The following is a 26,432-nucleotide window of genomic DNA, read 5'->3' on the forward strand; positions in this document are numbered from 1 at the left end:
AACTAACATATTAAGTGGCGGAAGTCTTCGTGTTCAGTGCAAATCCCGCCCTGCAGCTGATTCTAAGGCCGGTGACACACTGGCTGCATGGCGTGAGCGTGGCATTTCTGCTGCGTGTCAGTTGCATGACGGCTGCTTCGCGTTTTCTGTGTCTTTACACACCAGAATCGTGCCTGACACGGCGCTGGCGCGCTGCTGCTACTGTAGGTGACATAGAGGGAGACCGCCGACAGACCAGGATCTTGTCTTCACGACAACAATATCTATACTTCATGTTGAGCATAACTATAAAGCCTACTGATAAAGGACACCGTCAACAGTATTGACGGCAAAATAGACTATGTTTGACAGGTGCAATATGCCAGTGTGTCACCGGCCTAAGGCATCACGCGAGTGTGAACATCACTACAACTAGGAAAAAAACGATTGTAATTTGTGATTTTTGCGTACAGTAACACCCCTAATAAAGATAAAATCATTGATCGTGATTTTCCTAATTTTCATTTTCATGATTCTGCCTTGGGCCCTACAAACCCACCAGCTGGCCCTGTTCTTGAAACATTGCAATTTTCAGGTTTCTAATAGCATGTTTCTTTAAGTAACTAATATATGTAAAATATTTTAGCCTTCTTCATTTAAACCTGGTTGTAAATGAGAAAAGGAATCCATAGTTCTAGTTTTGTTTAATTTGTGAGTCAGTTTAATTCATTATTTATTTATTTATTTATTTATTTATTCATTTATTTATTATTATTTTGTGATTGATAAGACATGCAAATATTAGTGGCAGTAATGATTTGGCAGACACAATGTGTTGTAGAGTAATTATTTTATTGAGGTATTATTTAATTAACAATTTAAGAAATACTAGTATTCTAGTACCAGGAGTCCATGATACGCCTCATGCTCATGAATCTCATGCCACCCATATTGCTGAAGCTCCTGTACTCTCCAGGCTCTCCAAAAAGTACCACATCCTGCCTCTGTAGTGGGGCTGCTCATACATGAGCCAGTGGCCGTCCATCACATGGCAGGACTGGCAGTGAGGCATGCGATAACGGTCCATGATACTGTCACAGTCATCCATCATTTCGTACATCTGACCCATGAAGTTCTCCCTCTCATAGATCCTCATTCTGTAGGATCCCCTGTACTGTAGTGGAAGAAAAGGGCATTATTTTCAAATTTATCAAGCAGAAGCAACAGAAAATGTAAAAATGAATATAAGACAATGATATACGTATTACTTTTGTAAGTTGTATTGCAAAATAAGAAATACATTTTTTAACTGGGCTCACCATAGGGATCATACGGCAGGACCTGGTGCAGTTGCTCATTCCAAACATAGACATGTAATCAGCATATTCTCCCCTCCTAAAGAAATACTGATTTCCCATATAGTTGGGATGATTGTACATCATCCAGCATCCACTCTCCACGCTCATGTAGGAGGAAAAGTCACCACAGTCACCTCATACACTCATAAGAGCGACCCTGGAAGTTCCTTTCCCCGTAGAAGGTGACCTGAAAGATTAGTTAATATTTTAGTGATATAAAGTGAAATATATCAAATCAAATAATTTGTACTCTGTTTTGAAATTCTGGAATGTAGTTTACTTTGCTCATCATGGTTGCGCTGGCTGATTCTCAGTAGTTCCACAAAGGAGAAGCTGAAGCTGATTCTGCTTTTTGGCTGACTGTGGTCACCTGTTTTTTTTATACTAGACTAAGACCAAAGACTACAGGGCTTCTATTGTTAGTCAATTCCTGACTGTGCAAAATGGAAAATAACTTACTCTAGCTAAAGGCTAGCATCTAGATGTTCAAAATCACTTTTGTCATGAGTCTTAAATTAATTTTTAAAGAATCTGGTGTACTATAGTATATAGAGTTTACTTTCTTATCAGGTTATTTTCAGATTACCTCCTGGTCATGTAAATTGTGTCTTTTTTGTTCATTGATTGGTTTCTAGAATGTTTATCCTTTGAAGTCTGACTATGACATTGGAAATTGATGTAAATAACAGTAGTAAGCAACTCAGCATTCCTTCGCTGGTAATTTATTTCAAAATTAGTAACTGAGGTTTAGGTTCATCTGTTAAACTCTCAAATTTAGATTTGATTCTGTGGTAGAAGGAAGTAGTCCCCCACACCAGAGCAGTTTTTAAGGTTTTTTACACCCTTGTCCTGTTGAACTGTTGTATAAACACAATATCACACTTATAGTGCTAATATAGATTCATATCATACTCCTTATAATGTGATATTGCTATAACTATTAAATCAACTCTTATTAATGTACTTGAATCAAATGCTTGATATAATTGTCAATTTAATTGCTGAACATTTGTAGACTAAGCACTCTCACTGTCTCTCTCTCTCCCCCCGTATATATATATATATACATATATACATACACACACACACACACACACACATATATTCCTGTTGGATTGGTAAAACCCAGGGCAGAATAATGAAAATGCTCTTTTTAAATCTAAATAAATCTACATAAACAGGACAACAATTTAAAAATAACAAATGAATGCAAATAAAACTGTAACTGTTCCAGGTATAGATAGGTATTTCATTCAGCAGTTTCAACAAACTGTCCTTGTTTGTTTGTGTTACGGGGAAGGTGAGACAAGAGTCGTTTGGATCCATTTGCCGGCTTTATTGGTAACAAGGTCAAACACAGGCAGGGTCGAATCAATAGCAAACAGGTATGGCATGGGCAAAACAAGAATAGTCCTTGGGAGAACGTGGATCAACGATCAGCGAACAGTATCCAAAGTACACAAGCAAAAATCAAAACCACAGAAAGACAGGCAGGGCAAGGAACACTGATAATGACTGGTAGAATAACAACACCAGGAGTGTGATACATACTATACAATACTCAGTCCTGAGTGGTTGAAAGTCCAAGACTTAAGTAGGCTGAGTAAATTGACTGCAGCTGTGTTATCAGGTGAGAGTGCAATTAGCAAAGTGGCTGATGGGAAATGTAGTTTGAGGTGATGTATAATAGTCTGTGTGTTGTGAGAGTTCATAGTGGTGTAGTGTGATAATGTCCATGTGGTGGCTAGTGACATTTGTTGGTGCCTGGACAGAAGGTCAGGCACCGGATTCCTAACAGTTCGTTTGTTTTGTTTAATTGTATAGCACATTTTAAAACAACTCAGGTTGACCAAAGTGCTTTTCAATAAGACTATATACTGTGTATATATATATATATATATATATATATATATATATATATATATATATATATATATATGGTGGCATTCTCCCCTTTCCCATAGTGTGTATATTATTGAGTGATTCAGCCTTTCAGGTTTTTGTTATATATTTCATTGTATTTTAAAAACTATTTTCCCATGAAGTGTGGTATAATTTGGATCAAGGAATATGATTTTCTCAATGTTTGCTAACATTATGAATTTGTTTGTGTGACTGGTACAGTGGTCTCGTTCTCACAGCAGTAGATTAAATCAAGTAAATATTTGTTAATACTGGAGAGTGTTTTTTTTATTTTTAAATTAAGTTTAGGTCAGTGAGCATGCGGTTTCATTTAGTTGCTTTTTTCCTGATAAAGGCAAAAAGAACACAAATCACTCACAAATCAGTAATACAAAAACTCTCAAGAGTAAATTTTTTATTTTGTGTACACTCACAAAACATTTATTGCAAAATAAAAAAAATAAAAAAAATAAAAAATAAATAAAAAAAGGTGTGCTTTCTGCCATCTTGGTTTCTGTGAGCAAAGAAATTAACCAAAACCAGCAGTAATTGACAAACAGATATAAGAAATATGTCTATAGAATGCTTGAAGTGTGAACTTTTTAATGAACTAAGTCATATAGAAAAACAAATATTCTTTGATAAAGTAGTCAGTGTGAAACCAACACCAAGGTACAGACTTTCCAGTCTAAACTCATTAGCTGTAATGTGGTCACACCCATGCAAAGTGCAAGCTTTTCATACAATAATCATCTATGTGAGACATGCAAATCTGTAAATGTTCCATCACCTGGATAAACATCAAGTTCATCTAAGCTACTTTACATTTTTGAAAGAAGATGCACTGTGAGGATTAAACCTTCTATTTACATCAGAAGAAGAATATGATGCAATGCGTGGCTCGATCCAGCAGATCTGCTGAGTATAAGTAATCTTTCTTATTTGAATTAGCTAACATGTTATTGTGATATAAACTTGAACACATTTACTAGGTGAGGATGTTTTTATGCTCTATGGAATATAAAACAATATGATATAAAAGTAATATGATTCTTTACACTGTAACATGACGAATCTTTAGACCAATGTTTATGAATAATACTCTGTTCACAAATATATGCTAAAAAATAGATGCTTATGCATGCTGCGGGCGTACATGGTGCGATTTTTGCTGTCGTACGAGTTTGCATGCGATTTTTTCAATCGTGTGGAAATCGTGTATGATTATATGGTCGCAGCTATCCTGTGTGATGAATTACGAGTCAAGCAGAGTGGCTTAAGGCGGACATACACTGTGTGATTTCTGTGCGATTTCGGCAAGGTACCAACTCACACTGTACAGGTAGATCGCATGCGATGTAAAGCCAAAGCTCACGATTTTAATGCGCTTACTGTATGGTCCAATCGTCAAGTTGCGATTTGACTGCTCACACTATACGTGGAGAATCAACTGAATTAACATGTAGGATCCCTCAGAACCCGGATGTTTGTGGCTGTTTCAGAACATGCTTTCCCGGGATTAACGCACTGCTTTGGTGATTTGCGCAATTCTGTGTGGTGAAACGTCCAAAAAAAAAAAAAAAGGCGTCGGCGTATCTAGACGCGCAGGTGGCTCGGAAGACGTGGCCAATGTGGTTTATCCATTTTGCAACGTGAACTGGAGGTAAGCAGGCGTTTTCTTCCCTCTTTTATTTTTATTTTTCTTTGCTGTAACTCCAGAAGTTTTCCCTCCATCACTTCAGTCCACACTACACGCCGTGTCACGTCATTTATGGTTTTGCGCATGCGCAAGTGAGGGAAACACAGAAAATCGATTCGTAGCTCTGCTTCAATAGTGCGATACCTCATGAGAGGCGACCACAATTTCTGACATGTCAGAAATCCATCTGACCAACCGATTGCCGGTCGGGAGAGGTTAATCGCCTCTCGTTTCCCCTTGTACACTGCACGAACACTGCACGGCAAACAACGCACGAAAATGCTGAAAATCGACCCGACCCAAAAAAGAGTCGCACCGGTCAGAATTCGGCTCAAAATCCGATGAAAATCGCCTTACGAGCACTTCCCGAGCTCCCGATCATTTTTAAACATGTCTAAAAAGTTTGTGTGCTATCGGTTTGAATTTGTGACGTGTGCGGTTAAATGAGCCGATTTGTTGATCTATCTGAAGTTGAGCAATCACGGACTAGGAAAACCACAGAAGGAGAAAGACGAAGACGGCAGCACCGTGGCGAATGTGGACTATTGACAAAAGATAAACTCGCTGTAACTCTATAATAACTATAGTAACTATATAATAACTCTAATAAACTCTTTGAACTCTGACAGGAACAGCGAGCGCTGTATGAGGTTTCTAGCAGGGTGTACCATGCTTTTTAATTCTCTCTCTCTCTCTCTCTCTCTCTCTCTCTCTTTCACACACACACACACGTGCATATATAGTTTACGGGGACTCTCCATAGACGTAACTTTTTCTCTCTTATCGCTCTCACGGTACTTTAATGTCATACAGTGATCCTTTTGTGCAGCACTGCTTTAAGTCGAACGCGACTATCAACTTCGTGCGATTGCTTCGGAAATTAGCAGGTCGTAAAATTGTGTCATATATCACCTCGTCCGTGCGATTTTCAGATAAACTCACTCATGACGAGTTTCATACAATCTTCCGACCATCCGAATTCGCTCCATGTATGCTCGCCTTTAGTTTCTCAGATACAAAATACAGTATGACAGTACATACAAAGCATGTTTGCATCTATAACTACAAAATTGTGTGTGTGTGTGTGTATGGGAAGTCATGGCCTAATGGTTAGAGATTCTTAATCCAAAGGTTGCAAGTTCGAGTCTTGGCCGGCAGGAATTGTAGGTGTGTGTGTGGGGGGGAGGTGGGTGGTGAATGTACAGCACTCTCTCCCACCTTCAAGACCGTGACTGAGGTGCCTTTGAGCAAGGCACTGAAACCCCAACTGCTCCCTGGGTGCAACAGCATAAATGGCTACCCACTGCTCCGGGTGTGTGTTCATGGTGTGTGTGTTCACTGCTGTGTGTGTGCACTTTGGATGGGTTTAAAGCAGAGCACAGATTCTGAGTATGGGTCACCATACTTGGCTGTATGTCACTTCACACTTTTTTTTTAAATGCTCCTGATATTAACATGCTCAAAGAGGTTTTTCTTTTGTGTGTGTGTGTGTGACCAGAGACAAATGAGTCATGCTGTTTTTCACACAAGTCTTTTCAAACTCTTTCTGTCCGAGAGCGCTGTACCAACATCAGTTGTTCAGCTACTGTACATTGGGCTAATATTCTACAACAGAGATGGGCAACTTCAGTCCTGTAGAGTTTAGCTCCAACCTTAATGAGTTTTATTAGGGTTGGAGCTAAACTCTGCAGGACAGTGGCCCTCCAGGACCGAAGTTAACCATTCCTATTTTACATGAATATGATAAAACAAGCCCCATGACTACTGATGATGGGGAGATTCAAGATTCTTATTCAAGATTTTTATTCGTCACATACACGATCATATAGAGCATATATAACCAGCAGAGAAAAGAATGAAATAAAGTAAACAAAAAAATATATAAGAATAAAATATATATTAAAAAGATAATAATGTGCATGAAGGTATATTGTAGTCTTAAATATTAAGATACATAGGAATGTACAAGAGGCAAATGTGCATTATACTGTAGTCTTAAATATTAAGATACACAGGAATGTACAAGAGGCGAATGTGCAAACAGCTATATATATATATATATATATATATATATATATATATATATATAGCTTAGCATCTTCTCTGCTGCAAATATTATTATCTTCTCACTTATCTCAAACCTCTGTATATTGATATAAATTGTATTGCCTCATTCCATATCATTTAAGTAAAATATATTAATATATCATACAAACTCAATATCGCCCAGCTCTAGTTTTGCTTATGATGTGTTTTGTGGACTATTTGTGGAAATGTCAGTGGTATTAATGATTTTTCAAGACACTGTGTTCTAGAGGAATTACTTTATTAACAATTTAAGAAATGCTAGAAATAAATACTAGAACACTAGTACCAGGAGTCCATGATACGTCTCATGCTCATGAATCTCATGCCACCCATATTGCTGAAGCTCCTGTACTCTCCAGGCCTGAAGTACCACATCCTGCCTCTGTAGTGGGGCTGCTCATACATGAGCCAGTGGCCGTCCATCACATTGCAGGACTGGCAGTGAGGCATACGGTAACGATCCATGCAGTTTTCACAGTCATCCATCATTTCATACATCTGACCCATGAAGTTCTCCCTCTCGTAGATCCTCATTCTGTAAGATCCCCTGTACTGTATTGGAAAAGAAGTCAGTTTGTTTTATAGTCCTGCCTCATAAATAACCATTCTGAATGTAACCATTTTTATTTGATTAATTGTCCCAAAATTCAACTTAATGTTTCCAAATCAGTATAAATTGAATGTTTCATTAAGAAAATTTGAATTGATAACATATAAAAATATTCATGTAGCTCACCATAGGGATCATGCGGCAGGACCTGATGCAGTTGTTCATTCCAAACATAGACATGTAATCAGCATATTCTCCCCTCCTAAAGAAATACTGATTTCCCATGTAGTTGGGATGATCGTACATCATCCAGCATCCACTCTCCACTCTGCAAGAGTGACAGCGGCTCATGTAGGAGGAAAAGTCACCACAGTCACCCATACACTCATAAGAGCGACCCTGGAAGTTCCTGTCCTCATAGAAGATGACCTAAACATTAATTTTAGCAAGTTAAAGTTAACAAATTAGATTATTTTATTTTGGAGTTAAAATATGTAGACATTTTTGCTGGAATGAAGTTTACCTTGCCCATCATGGTTGCGCTGGCTGATTTTTAGTAGTTCCACAAGGGAAAGCTAAGGTTGATTCTGCTTGCTGGCTGACTGCTGTCACCTGTGCTTTTATACTAGACTAAGACTAAAGACTACAGGGCCTCTATTATTAGACAGTTCCTGACTGTGCAAGTTAGAAAAGAGGCCACTTTAGCTGGTATCTAGATCTTACTACTCATAATTGTCATGACTCTAGAATTTGGCACTGATTATGAAACACTAAACTCATTAAACACATGGAAGAAGGTTAAAATAATTTATTAATTGTGCTTCTTTGATCAACAGAGAATGAAATGTTGATTTTTTTTTTTTTTTGGTCAGATAGATATTGTGTTTACAGTAATATAAGTAACAGACAATCAGTGATTCTTTGTTTTCTATTGTTTCTAAAACATCTTTGAAGCGGAGGGTTATTTTCTAGGTTATAGAAATTATATTTATTTAATCAGCGTAGCTGTAGGTTTTTTTTTTCTAAACAAATGTTTTAGTGACTCCACATTTCCTTCTTATTTTTTGGCATGTCTGTGGAGTGATGAAGTAGAATTTACTGTGTGTGTGTGTGTAATGTTGCATGTTGAAAATAATGAAGTTCCAGGCATGCTAAATTTGATGGGTTCCTATATAATGTTTTAATGTTGTTCACCGCTTACGATAAAAGCAGCTCATTTTTTTATACCAACAATATACTACTACTTACAGAACTGAGGTGATTTTTTAAACTTGATGTACTGTTTTCCAGTTTCAATTCACATATTTGGCACACTGCCTTTATCTTGTCCTCACTCAATTTAAAGTGCTCCCACACAGCTGAGGTCTTCGGCATTTTTGTCTTTTCCAGATGAACTGAATCATGAAGTTCACTCATGGGTGATTCATAAGCCACTTTTCCACTATCAAGCCGAAAGGTTCTCTTCTCTTAACCTTTCCATTTCGTGCAGAACCAGGTCAGTCAGCACGGATTCTGTTTCACTTTCCACTGTGGCGCTTATAACAACACAGTCTCACTCCCAACTCGTCACATATTGATGCTTGGTCAGGACACTTTGGTGTCGCTTTTTGAGTCACAGGGTATCCCATTTTGTGTAATTTTTCAACTTGCAGTGTCCTTCATTGCTTTAAATAAGAAACCCTTAGCGTCAATATGCTGACGCAAAAGGCTTATCGTCATGATTAAATTATATATTGGGCAATAATTGAGCGTTAAAAAACTATGCCAAAGGGTCTTGACCACTGATCTATAATATAGAACTGGATTGCTCATGACCTCATGAAAGTGAAGCTGCCCCGCCGTCATATTGATAATCCCTAGTGTGCGTAAACGTTCAATTGAATTAATAGGAAATTGTATGATTTTAATGAGAAAACATCACCTAACAAGTCAGCGTTTATAAATCTGAAGTATCCCTGTACATTATTACAATGCAAACACCCTATGTAAATAGTTATTTTTTTTAATGTTGGGAATTTCCCCTACTTATTGAAAAGCTACATTCATTACAGAAGTGAACATCATGAACATGATAAACATCAGACGGACACAACCTCAACATATAAAACTAACAACAAAGTGTTCATTCTGAAATCTGAATTTATTCAAAGAAATAAATGACTATATACAGTACCGATTTAAAGACATAAAGCTTTATTTCCAAGATAGTAAGTTAAGCTTTTCATTTCATTATAGAGCAAAATTAACAACATAATTTTTTTCATGTTTAATAATTCCTGTATAATTCTATTCATAAAGAAATAAAGAAGCTATATTTTGTGTTGGACCGTTACCTGTGTTGTCAGTGTGCAGCAGACACACCAACCTAAACGGTTTAAATATATTGCTCATCCTGCCCCAAAAGACCTGAAGTAAACATTAACTTACATACACACAGCATAAAAACGTATCCCGTTTGACTGATTTGCTTCAAATCGGGTGATTTAAGGTCAGCGGTTTGACTGTGACTCAATGGTGCTCACTTCCGGTAGGGATTAGTAAGATGGCGGATCGAACACTTCCGGTGGCTTCACTGTTGGCAGTTTAGAACGCGATGAGTGATCTAGTTATATATAGATCAGTGGTCCTGACAAAGTGTCAATATATGACGAGTTGGGAGTGAGACTGTGTTGGTTATAACAGAGCTCTTTGGATTGCAATACAAATGCGTCAGTTGTTGCCTTGGTAATGCAGGTGTAATATAAACAGCAATATGGACGATGATCAGATTTTTCTGTTTTTGGGACTCCTTTGTTATCTGATATTTATTTCGTTCAAAAACAGAAAAAAAGACACAACACTTGACGTGAAATATAAAATAATCAGAAGGCGATGACGGGTATAATATATAAAAAAAAGTTTCCTCCACAGACCAATGTGACAGTACATGTCAATAAAGAGAGGGTACCACACAGAATTTCCAAAGAAGTTAAATATTAATCATAACAATGACGAAGAACAAACACATACATAACTTTAAGGACTGACAAACAAGAACTAAACAGACAGGGTTTATAAACACATGGAATGAAATCAGAGAGACTAGAAACAGGTGGGGAGTAATCAATTAACTAAACAAGAAAAGGAACATGACCAAATAAGGAAAATCAAAAAGAACAGGACTCCAAAGTCCAAAACTGTGACAACAAAACTGTCTCAGACATTTATTTATTTTTTTATATTAAACATAGCATAGTTTACTTGGCTGTTTTATCAAATTATGCGCTTCCACATAGTCAGGCAACAAGATGGCGACATCACGCACTCTAACAGCACGGCTAAGCAAGGTTGTCTAACCATGTCGAGAATTCTGGGTTGAGAACAGTTTGTAATCATGCTGCGCCATACCAGGCTCACGTGGAAAAACAACTGTAATGTAACTGTCCTTGAAACCGTTCGTCCTGATAGTAAAAAATCGGCTATATTAAATTGTGTATAAAGACCGTTTCGCGGGGGGTGACAGGTGTTCAAAAAAAGATAATTTTAATCTCAAAATTTAAAATCGAATGCCAACCCACTGAATGAATATTCAAATAATCAAATATATACAGGTCCTTCTCAAAAAATTTGCATATTGTGATAAAGTTCATTATTTTCCATAATGTAATGATAAAAATTAAACTTTCATATATTTTAGATTCATTGCACACCAACTGAAATATTTCAGGCCTTTTATTGTTTTAATACTGATGATTTTGGCATACAGCTCATGAAAACCCCAAATTCCTATCTAAAAAAATTAGCATATTCCATCCGACCAATAAAAGAAAAGTGTTTTTAATACAAAAAAAGTCAACCTTCAAATAATTATGTTCAGTTATGCACTCAATACTTGGTCGGGAATCCTTTTGCAGAAATGACTGCTTCAATGCGGCGTGGCATGGAGGCAATCAGCCTGTGGCACTGCTGAGGTGTTATGGAGGCCCAGGATGCTTCGATAGCTGCCTTGAGCTCATCCAGAGTGTTGGGTCTTGCATCTCTCAACTTTTTCTTCACAATATCCCACAGATTCTCTATGGGGTTCAGGTCAGGAGAGTTGGCAGGCCAATTGAGCACAGTAATACCAAGGTCAGTAAACCATTTACCAGTGGTTTTGGCACTGTGAGCAGGTGCCAGGTCGTGCTGAAAAACAAAATCTTCATCTCCATAAAGCTTTTCAGCAGATGGAAGCATGAAGTGCTCCAAAATCTCCTGATAACTAGCTGCATTGACCCTGCCCTTGATAAAACACAGTGGACAAACACCAGCAGCTGACATGGCACCCCAAACCATCACTGACTGTGGGTACTTGACACTGGACTTCAGGCATTTTGGCATTTCCTTCTCCCCAGTCGTCCTCCAGACTCTGGCGCCTTGATTTCCGAATGACATGCAAAATTTGCTTTCATCCGAAAAAAGTACTTTGGACCACTGAGCAACAGTCCAGTGCTGCTTCTCTGTAGCCCAAAGTGGCTTGACCTGGGGAATGCGGCACCTGTAGCCCATTTCCTGCACATGCCTGTGCACGGTGGCTCTGGATGTTTCTACTCCAGACTCAGTCCACTGCTTCCGCAGGTCCCCCAAGGTCTGGAATCGGTCCTTCTCCACAATCTTCCTCAGGGTCCGGTAACCTCTTCTCGTTGTGCAGCGTTTTTTGCCACACTTTTTCCTTCCCACAGACTTTCCACTGAGGTGCCTTGATACAGCACTCTGGGAACAGCCTATTCGTTCAGAAATTTCTTTCTGTGTCTTACCCTCTCGCTTGAGGGTGTCAATGATGGCCTTCTGGACAGCAGTCAGGTCGGCAGTCTTACCCATGATTGCGGTTTTGAGTAATGAACCAGGCTGGGAGTTTTTAAAACCTCAGGAGTCTTTTGCAGGTGTTTAGAGTTAATTAGTTGATTCAGATGATTAGGTTAATAGCTCGTTTAGAGAACCTTTTCATGATATGCTTATTTTTTAAAATAGGAATTTTGGGTTTTCATGAGCTGTATGCCAAAATCATCAGTATTAAAACAATAAAAGACCTGAAATATTTCAGTTGGTGTGCAATGAATCTAAAATATATGAAAGTTTAATTTTTATCATTACATTATGGAAAATAATGAACTTTATCACAATATGCTAATTTTTTGAGAAGGACCTGTATATGGGCTGGGTTAGGGTTAGGTTATGGTTAGGGTTAGGGTGGTGACATATGCAAGGCATATGCAAGGCCAGGGTCATTACATTTGTAAAATGTAAAAATTAAAGAACAAATTTGAAAGAAATTAATTAGCAAGATGTTAGCACTTACCTGGTCTCATTGCATAAACATACTTGGGGGCACTTTTTAGCAAGACACGAAATACGTACCAATAAGTACACTGCAGTTTCCAAAATAAATGAACACTAGAGGCAGTAAAACTCTGACACTCTTTATTCCCTTTCACACTAATTTACAATTTTTTTGTAACCATCAAGGAGTTACATCGATTCCTAGGCTTTGCCAACTTCTACAGATGGTTTATATGCAACTTAAGTACCATCACCAGTCCTCTCACCAGTCTCCTCCGCAATAAACCTAAGTCTCTCTCCTGGACTACTGCTGCCACTGAAGCCTTCCAAACCCTGAAGAAGGCCTTTACGACCACCCCACTCCTGGTCCATCCTGATCCCGATCGACCCTTCATAGTGGAAGTTGATGCCTCAACCACCAGAGTGGGAGCGGTCCTGTTTCAGCAGCAGGGGAATCCCAGCCGCCTCCATCCATGCGCCTTCTTCTCCCGGAAACTCAACCCGGCGGAGGTTAACTACGACATAGGCAATCGGGAGCTGTTGGCCATCAAACTAGCTTTGGAGGAATGGAGGCACTGGCTAGAGGGAGCCAGACACCCCTTTCTGGTCCTCACTGACCATAAGAACCTAGAGTATCTTCGAGTAGCCAAAAGACTCAACCCTAGACAAGCCCGCTGGGCGTTATTCTTCACCCGCTTCCAATTCACCATCTCGTACCGCCCAGGGGTGAAAAACGTAAAGGCCGATGCCCTATCCAGATGCTACGCCCTCGAAGATAAGCCTGAGACTCCGGAAACCATTCTTCCTGAAAGTATCATTGTCTCTCCTATTACCTGGTCCGCTGAGACTCTTCCTCCTACCGAGCCAACTACCTACACCCCGCCGGGTTGCCCACCGGGACACCAATATGTCCCCAGGACACGGCGCACTCCACTCATTCACTCCACTCATACATCACTTGGCACTGGTCACCCGGGGGTCAATGAAACCCTCTCATTGCTGAAGGAACGCTTCTGGTGGCCCAACATGGCCTCGGATGTCAGGAGGTACGTGAATGGATGTACCAGCTGTGCCATATCCAAAAGCCCTCGCTATCTTCCATCAGGCAAGCTCCATCCTCTGCCCGTTCCCAATCGCCCGTGTACACACCTAGGGGTGGATTTCATTACGGATCTCCCGCCTTCAGATAACAATACCTGTATTCTAGTCATAGTGGATAGATTTTCTAAATCCTGCCGTCTTCTTCCTTTAAAGGGCCTACCCACAGCCATGGAGACGGCTGAACTACTATTTAACCATGTCTTCTGGTACTTCGGCATCCCAGAAGATATCCTATCGGATCGAGGCCCCCAGTTCATCTCCCGGGTATGGAAGGCCTTCCACTCCCTCCTAGGTGTGGCCATCAGCCTCTCTTCCGGGTACTATCCTCAGTCAAATGGGCAGACGGAAAGGAAGGTTCAGGAGATTGGACGCTTCCTCCGTACCTTCTGTCACGGCCACCAGAACTCCTAGAACCAATTCCTGGGGTGGGCCGAGTACGTACAAAACTCCCTCCGTCAACCCACCACCGGACTCACTACTTTCCAGTGCGTACTCGACTACCAACCACCTCTATTCCCCTGGTCAGGCGAACCCTCGGATGTCCCCGCCATCGACTACTGGTTCCCGGAGAGCGAGAGGGTCTGCGATGCGGCACATCACCAATGCGCAGACGGAGAACGACAGCCGACCTTCGCCGATCAGAGGCCCCGAATTACCAACCCAGTCAGAAGGTCTGGCTGTCCACCCGGGACATCCGCCTGCGCCTACCCTGCCGCAAGCTCAGTCCCAGATTCATTGGCCCATTCACCATCATCCAGCATATTAATCCGGTCACATACAAACTCCAACTACCCCCTGAGTACCGGATTCACCCCACATTCCATGTTTCCCTTCTTAAACCTCACCATCCTTCTGTCTCTCCCTCCACAGAACCTGGCGAAGCCGAAGCCCACCCTCCTCTCCTCCTACATGACGGCGCAGCCTACACAGTCAAGGACATCCTGGACTCCCGGCGGCGTGGTGGGCAGCTGGAATACCTAGTGGACTGGGAAGGATACGGTCCAGAGGAACGTTCCTGAGTCCCACGCAACGACATCCTGGATCCTACCTTACTCGATACCTTCCACTCCAATCATCCCAACTGACCAGCTTCCAGGGGAAGAAGACGCCCACCACATCGTCGGGAGCGGGCCGTGGGGAGGGGGGTACTGTTACAAACACGCCAGGTTCCACCTCCACGCAATCACGACGCACACCCTCACCGGAATTCTAAATCACATCCACCTGATCCGCATCACCATCCAATCACCTCAGCACCATAAAAGCCACACACACGCACTCAGTCATTGTCCGGTCACGTTCACGACAAGGTCATTCCTGTATGCTTACTCTAAGGACTAACTCCTCTTCTACTTACCTCTCTCCAGCGATTCTCCGAAGACCCAGATCCCCCGTGTGCGTGTGTGTGTTTTCACCTTCACTCCAAGACGTCTTCACCCAGCCTGCACGGATCCATCCATTCACTCATCCCTCACTACCTGCTCCTCTGCTTGTGTCTGTTCCAATAAACATCTTTATCTGTTACTCCTCAGCTTCCCGAGTGATTCGTAACAACCTACATATATCAACGTAATAAAATCGTGCCAGGGTTCACCTATTGAACCCGTATTTTAGCACCACTTAGTGGTAATTTCTATTTGAAATTGTGGCAAAAAGTACAGTAAGGTACGTAAAAACGGTGTTGCACAAAAAGTACACAGAGGGACGTATTTCATTAGCACTCATTGGCAAATGTAAACAGTGTGTTTAATTTAAAATATATATAATCTGGTGTATTGTAGAATTTTCAGGACACTGAATGTGTCTCACTGTCAGGACATTGAGAAATGTAGATTAAAAGTGTTAATTTACTAATTTTGTGCATTTTAGTTTATTGGAATTTTGATTTAATGTTCGTTTAATGTTTGTTTTTAGTTCATTTATTTATATATATTTTTATTTTTTTAATTATTGAATTATTCATCGGAAAGTGAAATTGCAGACACTATGTACACCAATATCATTAGTATACAAAGTTCTGTCATGAAACTCTTGATGGCGCAGGCTGATTACATTCTTAGCATTAAATGACTGGTCACAAGCTGACTGTTTCATGTTGCATAGTATGGAATGCCGAAGCCGCCAATTTTAAAAATAAATAAATACGTAAATAAATATACAAATAAATGTAAATAAGAATAAATAAATACATAAATATATAAATAAATATACATAGAAAAGCAAAAAAACGAAAATAAATAATTATTTATACATTTATTTCCATATTTATGTATATATTTATTTTTTTCCATATTTATTTATTCTTTTATTTATTTATACATTTATTCATTTCTACATTTATTTATGTATACATTTATTTATTTTTACATGTATTTATTTATACATTTATTTATTTATACATTTATTTATTTATTCATTTATTTCTTCCTACATTTTTTCCTGTGTAGGGTAATGAGGAGGGCGTGGTTTACCTCAGACACAGCAATCGAGCTCAGAGTAAGCGAAGGCGTTTGAGGTTTGAGGCCACAGTGATGCCTATTGTGTGGCGAAATACAATTAGTATAGCTCACTGACATTGATACGGTCTGTGACTGCGAGGTATATGGTCAAAATCCTAAATCTTACTGTGTGACATGGATAGGCTACTCTTTTTTCCGGACATGGCCGTAGAACATCGTTTGGTTTGGATTTGTAAAATGACCGGGGGCCAACAAACATGAAACAGGGACTCTGCAGTGCTTAATTTGTAAATTGCGAGGTCCCGGAACAAAGCGGGGTAACGGATGCCGGATGCATGTGATTACAGGAGGGAGAGGTGATGGAGCACTCGCGCAATCACATTGGTCAGCAGTTTAAGTGATTGACTGCATGCATCAGTTGCTTTTAGGGTCTGTATGTTCATGAATAACATGGAAATGCCATGCAATTTTAAAACAAAAATTTCCAGGCCTAAAAACGTTTTGAAAAAGTTGTGGAATTTTATTTTACAAATCCCTGCATAATAGAGTCCTAAATTTCGGTGGGGGACTGTGCAGTGCTTAATTTGTAAATTGCGAGGTCCCGGAACAAAGCGGGGTAACGGATCCGGCATGTGATTACAGGAGGGAGAGGTGATGGAGCACTCGCACAATCACAGTGGTCAGCAGTTTAAGTGATTGACTGCATGCATCAGTTGCTTTTAGGGTCTGTATGTTCATGAATAACATGGAAATGCCATGCAATTTTAAAACAACAATTTCCAGGCCTAAAAACGTTTTGAAAAAGTTGTGGAATTTTATTTTACAAATCCCTGTATAATAGAGTCCTAAATTTCGGTGGGGGACTGTGTAGCTATGTCGCATGGTTTTAATAATTCTCGCAGCTTTCAAGTTTATAATGAGGAAAATTCCTGCATTTATTCAACATAGCTTGTAGGTTTGAATAATAAAATTAATCCACGCAAAATTTAAGATTAAATAATTCATTCGAAACCAGTCTTCGAATCCATGAACTCTCTCGCGCGCTTCTCATCAGCTTATCTCGTCTGCACAGTGACCTGCAGCACGCGCCGACACAAGCCTTCACTCGCATCTCGGAACAGCTGACAGAACAGTCACTTGACTAATCAGGTCATTGTTGCATTGTCACAAAAATGTATAATTTGCACACATTTTTAAGCATTTTAAGCCATATGGTACTCGCGCGCTCCGAAGGCTGTATTATGTGCCCCTCACAGTGACATCCAAAGTTCGCGCGTATAAAGCTGCCTCGCGGGTAGCCTATTATATGAGTTATTTTTCGTAGTTTGTTGAGCTTAAGCAATCAAATACACACAATATGATGTCTGTTGTGGGTGTTGACAAACAAAACAATTTCATGGCACACTCTACTTAAACACATGGGGAAAAAAATAAAGAAAAGGGAAAAAAATCAATAATTAAACAACACTGCGTCATCAGTGTTGGTATTGTATCGGACACTTGCACTTAACATGAGGCTATATGAAAAACAAGCTCAAATGGAGTAAACAGGTTTTTGGTGGCGAATGAGGAGATCTGTGTTTTGTCTGTCAACAGAACGCGCGCATCTGAGGCAAGTGCATCGCATTATACACTTTCATCAACTCTTACAGGTTATATAACATTTATTGTTGCTATATGGGCGATTTGTTTTTCTTGTTGTTTATTTCACTTGGCCAAAATCTCATGATATAAATGATTAAGCGCTTATGCACAGGACATTTAAAACGTACAAAAGTAGGCTATATTGGCTTGCGAAAAACCAGTCTTCAAACACACAAAAACATTAGCCTTTACAGACATAGTGTTTGAGTAAAGAAAATGAATAATAATAACGAATTATAATAGAGATATGAATTTTGGATAGTTTTTCACGGCACATCTGGCTATTCTCTGTCTGCCATATGGAAACGCCGCCCATGGAGGAAGGGGATCCGCCAAAATGAGGTGCCGGATCGGATTTCGGAGGTGCCGGATCCGGCGTGTTGTGGCAAAAATTAAGCCCTGGGACTCTGAGACTGAAGCGCTTGATATTTTCAATTTTTCGGTCAGAACTCACGGAAAGGAAGCAGGGCAGATTTAGGCTACAGTGAAGTCGACGCCAGCATATTGACCAATGCTTTTACATTTTTTTTTATTGTATTAAGCAGTGGTAGTCTTTAGCCTACCTCCATAAACTCATGTCCAGGGCAACCTTATTAAATGTATGAACGTCACGTTAATCCACATCGATAAATTCAGTTAGAGGATAAGAATGTAGGGCAGTTAACCTACCACTAAAATCCAACCAGAGCTTCATCAGAGCCTTCAATACAGAAGAGATCTTAATGCATTTACACAGCAATTAGCCTACAAGTGCATAGAAATATTATGAAGTGTTTTACATTTTGAAGACATAAATATGACATGATGGAATCAATGAAGTGATAGACCTACGTTTAATATGAAACTAAAACAGACACCAGGTGGCAGAAAGACACTGTCTTAATGCGTGCGTTCAATCCACTCGTTTGATTCCCTAAAATACACAGAATCAAAAACAACTCGACGTGTTGAAGTGGATCAGCTTTGGATTTGTTTCTAATCATTTCTATTTAGGCCTATGCGTTTTTTAAATAATAATAATAATAATAATAAATAAATGACAAAATGTTCAAAAAGTTGGCAGAGAGGGGTCATGTTCAGGGAAACAACATAATTGTTGATAGACTATTTTTCGGGGACATGAGTTTAATGCGCAAACCTGCATGACCATATAGCAACTATTCAGAAATGGAAATTACGAATGCATTAATATTTTGTTTTGAATTTAAGAAAAGTCGATTGAATATTTACAGGTTTGTATCTCGTTATTATTTTCAGAATAGTAAAGTCTTTGTAACCAACCATAGTGATCAAATATCGAAGCTATTTATTGTAAAACTTTGTAAAAATTTCTGTAGGCCAAAAACTGCCAAAAACATAACTAAAAAATAGCTAGTAGCCAACATAACTTTTTAATTTGTATTATTATTATTATTATTATTATTCTTTCTTCTTCTTCTTCTTCTTCTTCTTCTTATTATTATTATTAGGCTATTGTTATCATCATCATCATCAGCTGGCAAACCATTATGGAGTCTATTTAAAGGGAATGATTGTGGCGGGGAGTTTGGTCAAACTATGGCAGCAACAATAAACGTTATATAACCTGTAAGAGTTGATGAAAGAGTATAATGCGATGCACTTGCCTCAGATGCGCGCGTTCTGTTGACAGACAAAACACAGATCTCCTCATTCGCCAGCAAAAACCTGTTTACTCCATTTGAGCTTGTTTTTCATATAACCTCATGTTAAGTGCAAGTGTCCGATACAATACCAACACTGACGACTGTGTTTAAATAGAGTGTGCCATGAAATTGTTTTGTTTATCAACACCCACAACAGACATCATATTGTGTGTATTTGATTGCTTAAGCTCAACAAACTACGAAAAATAACTCATATAATAGGCTACTCGCGAGGCGGCTTTATACGCGTGAACTTTGGATGTGACTGTGAGGGGGGCACATAATACAGCCTTCGGAGCGCGCGAGTACCATATGGCTTAAAATGCTTAAAAATGTGTGCAAATTATACATTTTTGTGACAATGCAACAATGACCTGATTAGTCAAGTGACTGTTCTGTCAGCTGTTCCGAGATGCAAGTGAAGTCTTGTGTCGGCGCGTGCTGCAGGTCACTGTGCAGACGAGATGCACTGATGAGAAGCGCGTGAGAGAGTTCATGGATTCGAAGACTGGTTTCGAATGAATTATTTAATCTTAAATTTTGCGTGGATTAATTTTATTATTCAAACCTACAAGCTATGTTGAATAAATGCAGGAATTTTCCTCATTATAAACTTGAAAGCTGCGAGAATTATTAAAACCATGCGACATAGCTACACAGTCCCCCACCGAAATTTAGGACTCTATTATACAGGGATTTGTAAAATAAAATTCCACAACTTTTTCAAAACGTTTTTAGGCCTGGAAATTGTTGTTTTAAAATTGCATGGCATTTCCATGTTATTCATGAACATACAGACCCTAAAAGCAACTGATGCATGCAGTCAATCACTTAAACTGCTGACCACTGTGATTGTGCGAGTGCTCCATCACCTCTCCCTCCTGTAATCACATGCCGGATCCGTTACCCCGCTTTGTTCCGGGACCTCGCAATTTACAAATTAAGCACTGCACTACACAGGAAGAAATAAATGAATAAATAAATAAATGTATAAATAAATAAATGTATAAATAAATGTAAAAATAAATAAATGTATAAATAAATAAATGTAGAAATGAATAAATGTATAAATAAATAAAAGAATAAATAAATAAATATGGAAAAAAATAAATATATACATAAATATGGAAAAAATATATAAATAATTATTTATTTTCGTTTTTTTGCTTTTCTATGTATATTTATTTATATATTTATGTATTTATTTATTCTTATTTACATTTTTTTGTATATTTATTTATGTATTTATTTATTTTTAAAATTGGCAGCTTCGGCATTCCATAGCATAGACAGCAAATGAGCATGCTGCTTTATATTTTAAATGTTTGATTAGCATTCCCTTGAGCATTGCAGTGCACTTTCAGAGTTCCTCTGAAACTAAACAGCTAGCTAAGTGAACAGTCTTTTCTTCTCATTTCAGTGCATTACTGTGTTCATTAGCCTTAAATTTCTAAACTTGCAAACATAAAAGCCATAAAACTATGCACAGGTATTCAAGAGAGGAGTTATTATTTAGCATATCATATAACAGTCTAAACATCTAATGTTTGGACTGGGGTTTTTCCCAATTGTTCGGGTTCACTTAAGTCATTACTGGATGCATTTACATGAATGCTCTTTAAGACAGGCATTTTAACATAACTTTATGTGACGTGACATTCAGCCAAGTATGGTGACCTATACTCAGAATTTGTGCTCTGCATTTAACCCATCCAAAGATGTACTGAAAAGAGATCTGATAGATTTCAGCATACCAACCATCTCCTGGAACCCGGCATCGAAAAAACATGCTCAATGGAGGGTTGATCTATACAGAGGAAAGGCTCAAGACCATGTTAACAACCTCCAGCAGCTAAAAGAACGTTGCCTGAAATCCAACTTACATACATGATCTACGCTATCCAATAAATGTCTGTGGCTTATTGTCACCTGCATTGTCACTTGCAACAGAAACACGCCGTTGATTTGACTACTCATGTAAATATTATTCACATCAATGATTTTCAAGACAGAATGTTTAGTGTTTTAGAGGAATTATTTTATTAATATAACTCTAGTACCAGGAGTCCATGATACGCTTCATGCTCATGAATCTCATGCCACCCATATTGCTGAAGCTCCTGTACTCTCCAGGCCTGAAGTACCACATCCTGCCTCTGTAGTGAGGCTGCTCATACATGAGCCAGTGACCGTCCATCACATTGCAGGACTGGCAGTGAGGCATGCGATAACGGTCCATGATACTGTCACAGTCATCCATCATTTCGTACATCTGCCCCATGAAGTTCTCCTTCTCGTAGATCCTCATTCTGTAGGATCCCCTGTGCTGTAGTGGAAGAAAAGTCAGTTATGTATAAATCAATCATGAAGAATCAAAATCAAATGTATCCATATATCTTCAGCAACTATCTAGGTCTCAGATCATCATCCTGAAAGGATCTATGTTGCTTTTCAAGCTGAAGGATTTCATTTAATTTGATGGTTGAAATAAATCTAGGACTATTGTAAATAAATAAATACTTCAATAGGTTCATGGAGCTCACCATGGGGATCATACGGCAGGACCTGATGCAGTTGCTCATTCCAAACATAGACATGTAGTCAGCATATTCGCCCCTCCTAAAGAAATACTGATTTCCCATGTAGTTGGGTTGATCGTACATCATCCAGCATCCACTGTGCACTCTGCAAGAGTGACAGCGGCTCATGTAGGAGGAGAAATCGGCACAGTCGCTCATACAGTCATAAGAGCGACCCTGGAAGTTCCTGTCCTCATAAAATGTGACCTGAAATTTTTTAATTAATATTTCAAGTGATTTAACAAATCAAATATTTTTGGAGTCAAGCTGTGTGGAAATTGGTACTGGAACAAGGTTTACCTTCATGGTTGCGCTGGCTGATTCTCAGTAGTTCCACAAAGGAGAAGCTAAGGCTGATTCTGCTCATTGGCTGACTGCTGTCACCTGTGCTTTTATACTAGACTAAGACTAAAGACTACAGGGCTTCTATTGTTATTCCATTCCTGACTCTGCAATTTGGTTTAGAGGCCATTCTAGTTAAATCTTTCTATGTAGTGTTTACATTGTTCTAACTATAAAATTTCTAAAGAGTATGTTGCTAAAATGAATACATGCTGAAATCTAAATAATGAGCTACAGATTCTGACTGTGTGAATTTGGTTTGATTTTGCTTTTTAGAATATGAAATAATAAAAAAGAGTTTTCATAGATTGTTTACAGATTGTTTGTTGTTTCAGATTCAAACAGTCTGGCTTTTTTGATTTGGATTGATTTGTTTTTTATCAGTGTTCTTTCCAAAATGATGCTTATAGTTGTCTCCTTATGATTTCACTCTCCATTTGAAATATTGGCAATGTTGAACACAACAAGGGGAAGCACTTTTTGTCTGGCCTGGCTCTATTATACTTTACACTGTATTTTTGCAGTCTTATTGTAGGGCTTGATCGTGTAAATAACTCATCTGATGCATATTATATAACTGGAAATCACATACTTGATTTTTTCAAGCTCTCATGTGAGTGGTTGATTTAACACAGTGTGAGTAAGATATAATATGTATAATCTTTGATCTGGTTTTTTTTTTATTTTTTGCCCCAGCATGTTCTCTACAATCATTCTCAGAGACTACTGTGCTATTGTTAATACTTCATTCGCACCAATCTGTTATTGTGGTACAGTGGAAATGGAATGGTCTATTTATTATTATGGTATACCTTATTTTTATTATTAGAGGATGGCCCGTAATCTTACTGCAGTGGAAAATAACATAATAATTGTAAATAAATAAATAAATACATTCAATTATTAACCATTTGACACATAGGATTTACTATGGTAATATATATATATATGTATATATATATATACAGTACAGACCAAAAGTTTGGACACACCTTCTCATTCAAAGAGTTTTCTTTATTTTCATGACTATGAAAATTGTAGAGTAACACTGAAGGCATCAAGGGCTATTTGACCAAGAAGGAGAGTGATGGGGTGCTGCGCCAGATGACCTGGCCTCCACAGTCACGGACCTGAACCCAATCGAGATGGTTTAGGGGTGAGCTGGACCGCAGACAGAAGGCAAAAGGGCCAACAAGTGCTAAGCATCTCTCGGGGATTTCCTTCAAGACTGTTGGAAGACCATTTCAGGTGACTACCTCTTGAAGCTCATCAAGAGAATGCCAAGAGTGTGCAAAGCAGTAATCAAAGCAAAAGGTGGCTACTTTGAAGAACCTAGAATATGACATATTTTCAGTTGTTTCACACTTTTTTGTTATGTATATAATTCCATATATAATTCCACATGTGTTAATTCATAATTTTGATGCCTTCAGTGTAAATCTACAATTTTCATATTCATGAAAATAAAGAAAACTCTTTGAATGAGAAGGTGTGTCCAAACTTTTGGTCTGTACTATATATATATATATATATATACATATATATATATATATATTAATGTTTACTTAGCATTAATACCTTTATGAGCAGTCATCTCAAGGGCAAAAAGTGTCCTGAAAGACCTGAATTTACCCTATTCATAAATCTTTACTAATAAAGTTCAAGTTAAAGTTTTATTCAGGCTTTATTGTCATTCCCCTACATGTGTGGACATACAGTGGAATGAAATGCAGTATCACACAGGACCATGGTGTTACAGGTACATAAATACAGACATACAACAATTTAGTAAAACAGAATAAATGTATACACAACTAACATACTGACAGATTTCGACTTTAAATATACTATATATAAATGTTTACTTATACAAAACTAATATAAACACTACCTATACACAACTAACCTACTGACAGATTTTGAGGTGAGGTGCTTCATGTTTCAGGAGGTAGGCGGTTTGTGTGGGGTTTCAGAGGAGGGTGGGGTGATTTGAGTTCAGGGCTCTCACAGCCTGGGGGAAAAAGCTGTTGAGCAGTCTGGTGGAGCGGGCTCTGATGCTCTGGTAACGTCTTCCTGATGGTAGGAGCTGGATGAGACTGTGGAAGGGATGGGTGGGGTCCTTCACAATACTGTTCGCTTTGCTGGAGCATTGTGTGAAGAAAATACCCAGGAGGGAGGGAAGAGGGGCACCGCCGATCTTTTCATCTGTGTTCACTGTCCGCTGGAGGGTCTTGCATACTACACTAAAGCTCCCATACCACCCTTACGAAAGGAAAATATATTTACCAATATATTTCTTAAAATATATTGTGATATATTGTAATATATTAATTTCCCTTTTTATTTTCTAAAATATTATATATTTGAATACATTTAATAATATATTGATGATACATATATTACATAATATATTGCAAAATATACAAATGATTGCCGCATTCAATATATTGCAATATATTGGAAAAAATAAATATATATAAGAATATATGCCTAATATATTACATTATATTTTCCAATATACTGCAATATATTTTTGTTTCATAAGGGCAGACAGTGATGCAGCTGGTCAGCACGCTCTCTATAGTTCCTCTGCAGAATTTGGTGAGGATGGGTGGAGGGAGACTTGCTCTTTTCAGCCAGCGGAGAAAGTGTAGGCGCTGTTGTGCCTTCTTGGAGAGTGACATAAGGTTGGTGGTCCAGGTGTGATCCTTTGTGATGTGCACCGCGAACTTGATTATGTGGTTGGAGCTGAATTTGGCAGTGCAGGGATCAGCAGCGTAAAGAGCAGTTGGCTGAGCACACAGCCTTGTGGGGCACCTGTGCTCAGTGTGGTAGTGCTTGAGGTGTTGTCGCCGACATGGACTGACTGAGTTCTATCTCAGTTAGAAAGTCCAGGATCCAATTACAAAGGGGACCGTTAAGGCCCAGCAGGTTTAGTTTGTTGATTAGCTGTTGTGATATTATTGTGTTGAATGCTGAGCTTAAGTTTATGAACAGCATTTTAACATAGGAGTCTTTATTCTCTAGGTGGGTAAGAGCAAGGTGGAGGATGGAGGAAATTGCATCGTCTGTAGAGCGGTTTGGATAGTAAGGCAAGGCAAGGCAAGTTTATTTATATAGCACATTTCATACACAATGGTAATTCAAAGTGCTTTACATAAAAGAAAGTAAAATAATAATGAAGAAAAATAATAACAAGAATAAAAGAAGCAATTTTAAAACTTTTGAAATTACTAAAAAAAATACTTATTTAAAATGAATTTAAAACTGATAGAAAATGATTTTACATTAAAAAAAAAGTGAAAATATAGTGCAATCCGTTCGGACATTGCACAGTGCTCATTCAATAAATGCACAGCTAAACAGATGAGTTTTAAGTCTAGATTTAATTGTGACTAGTGTTTTAGCACATCTGATCTCTTCTGGAAGCTGATTCCAACTGCGGGCAGCATAGTAACTAAAGGTGGACTCCCCTTGTTTTGTGTGAACACTTGGTATTTCTAACTGACTCGATCCTAATGATCTGAGTGGTCTGTTAGGCTTATATTCAGTGAGCATATCTGCAATATATTTCAGTCCTAGGTCATTAATTAGTGTCTTATGAAAAAAAGTTGTGGGAAGTGTGTCAAGATAGCAGGTTGACGATTTTAGGTGCTGCACTATGTCTTCCAGAAAATTGCTATCAATTGCTTCAAAAATAGACAGTATCTTTTTGATGTTATGGCCTAATCTGTCTGACCTCTGCATTACTTGAGGATGTGCTAATCGCCTT

At 38.7% G+C, this 26,432-nt stretch overlaps 3 protein-coding genes across 4 annotated transcripts in view; all 3 read right to left on the reverse strand.

The window, feature by feature from the left end:
• Positions 1-1,685, reverse strand: part of LOC132152859 (gamma-crystallin M2-like) — a 38,913-nt gene extending 37,228 nt beyond the window's left edge. The window contains exon 1 of the mRNA XM_059561797.1: positions 1,618-1,685. Coding sequence (XP_059417780.1) covers positions 1,618-1,629 — 12 coding nt within the window. The 5' untranslated portion in view covers positions 1,630-1,685. The remainder of the gene's footprint in view (positions 1-1,617) is intronic.
• LOC132152862 (gamma-crystallin M2-like) lies at positions 902-8,168 on the reverse strand. 2 transcript variants are annotated; one of them, XM_059561801.1, is made up of 4 exons: positions 8,100-8,168; positions 7,785-8,005; positions 1,299-1,320; positions 902-1,153 (listed from the first exon to the last, which is right to left on the reverse strand). In XM_059561801.1, the coding sequence occupies exons 1-4, from the start codon at positions 8,109-8,111 to the stop codon at positions 917-919; spliced, it is 492 nt and encodes a 163-aa protein (XP_059417784.1). In that variant the 5' UTR covers positions 8,112-8,168; the 3' UTR covers positions 902-916. The 2 variants fall into 2 exon arrangements, with proteins under 2 accessions (XP_059417784.1, XP_059417783.1); XM_059561800.1 differs by lacking the exons at positions 902-1,153; positions 1,299-1,320 and adding an exon at positions 7,271-7,578 and having other exon boundaries at positions 7,763-8,005.
• Positions 8,169-21,755: 13,587 nt separating this feature from the next.
• LOC132152867 (gamma-crystallin M2-like) lies at positions 21,756-22,703 on the reverse strand. The gene is made up of 3 exons (XM_059561805.1): positions 22,619-22,703; positions 22,283-22,525; positions 21,756-22,065 (listed from the first exon to the last, which is right to left on the reverse strand). Exons 1-3 carry the CDS (start codon positions 22,622-22,624, stop codon positions 21,793-21,795), a joined length of 522 nt encoding a protein of 173 aa, XP_059417788.1. The 5' UTR covers positions 22,625-22,703; the 3' UTR covers positions 21,756-21,792.
• Between the last annotated feature and the right edge of the window lie 3,729 nt (positions 22,704-26,432).

This window comes from Carassius carassius, chromosome 11 (genome assembly GCF_963082965.1).
Source record: "Carassius carassius chromosome 11, fCarCar2.1, whole genome shotgun sequence".
Taxonomy (NCBI): Eukaryota; Metazoa; Chordata; class Actinopteri; order Cypriniformes; family Cyprinidae; genus Carassius; species Carassius carassius.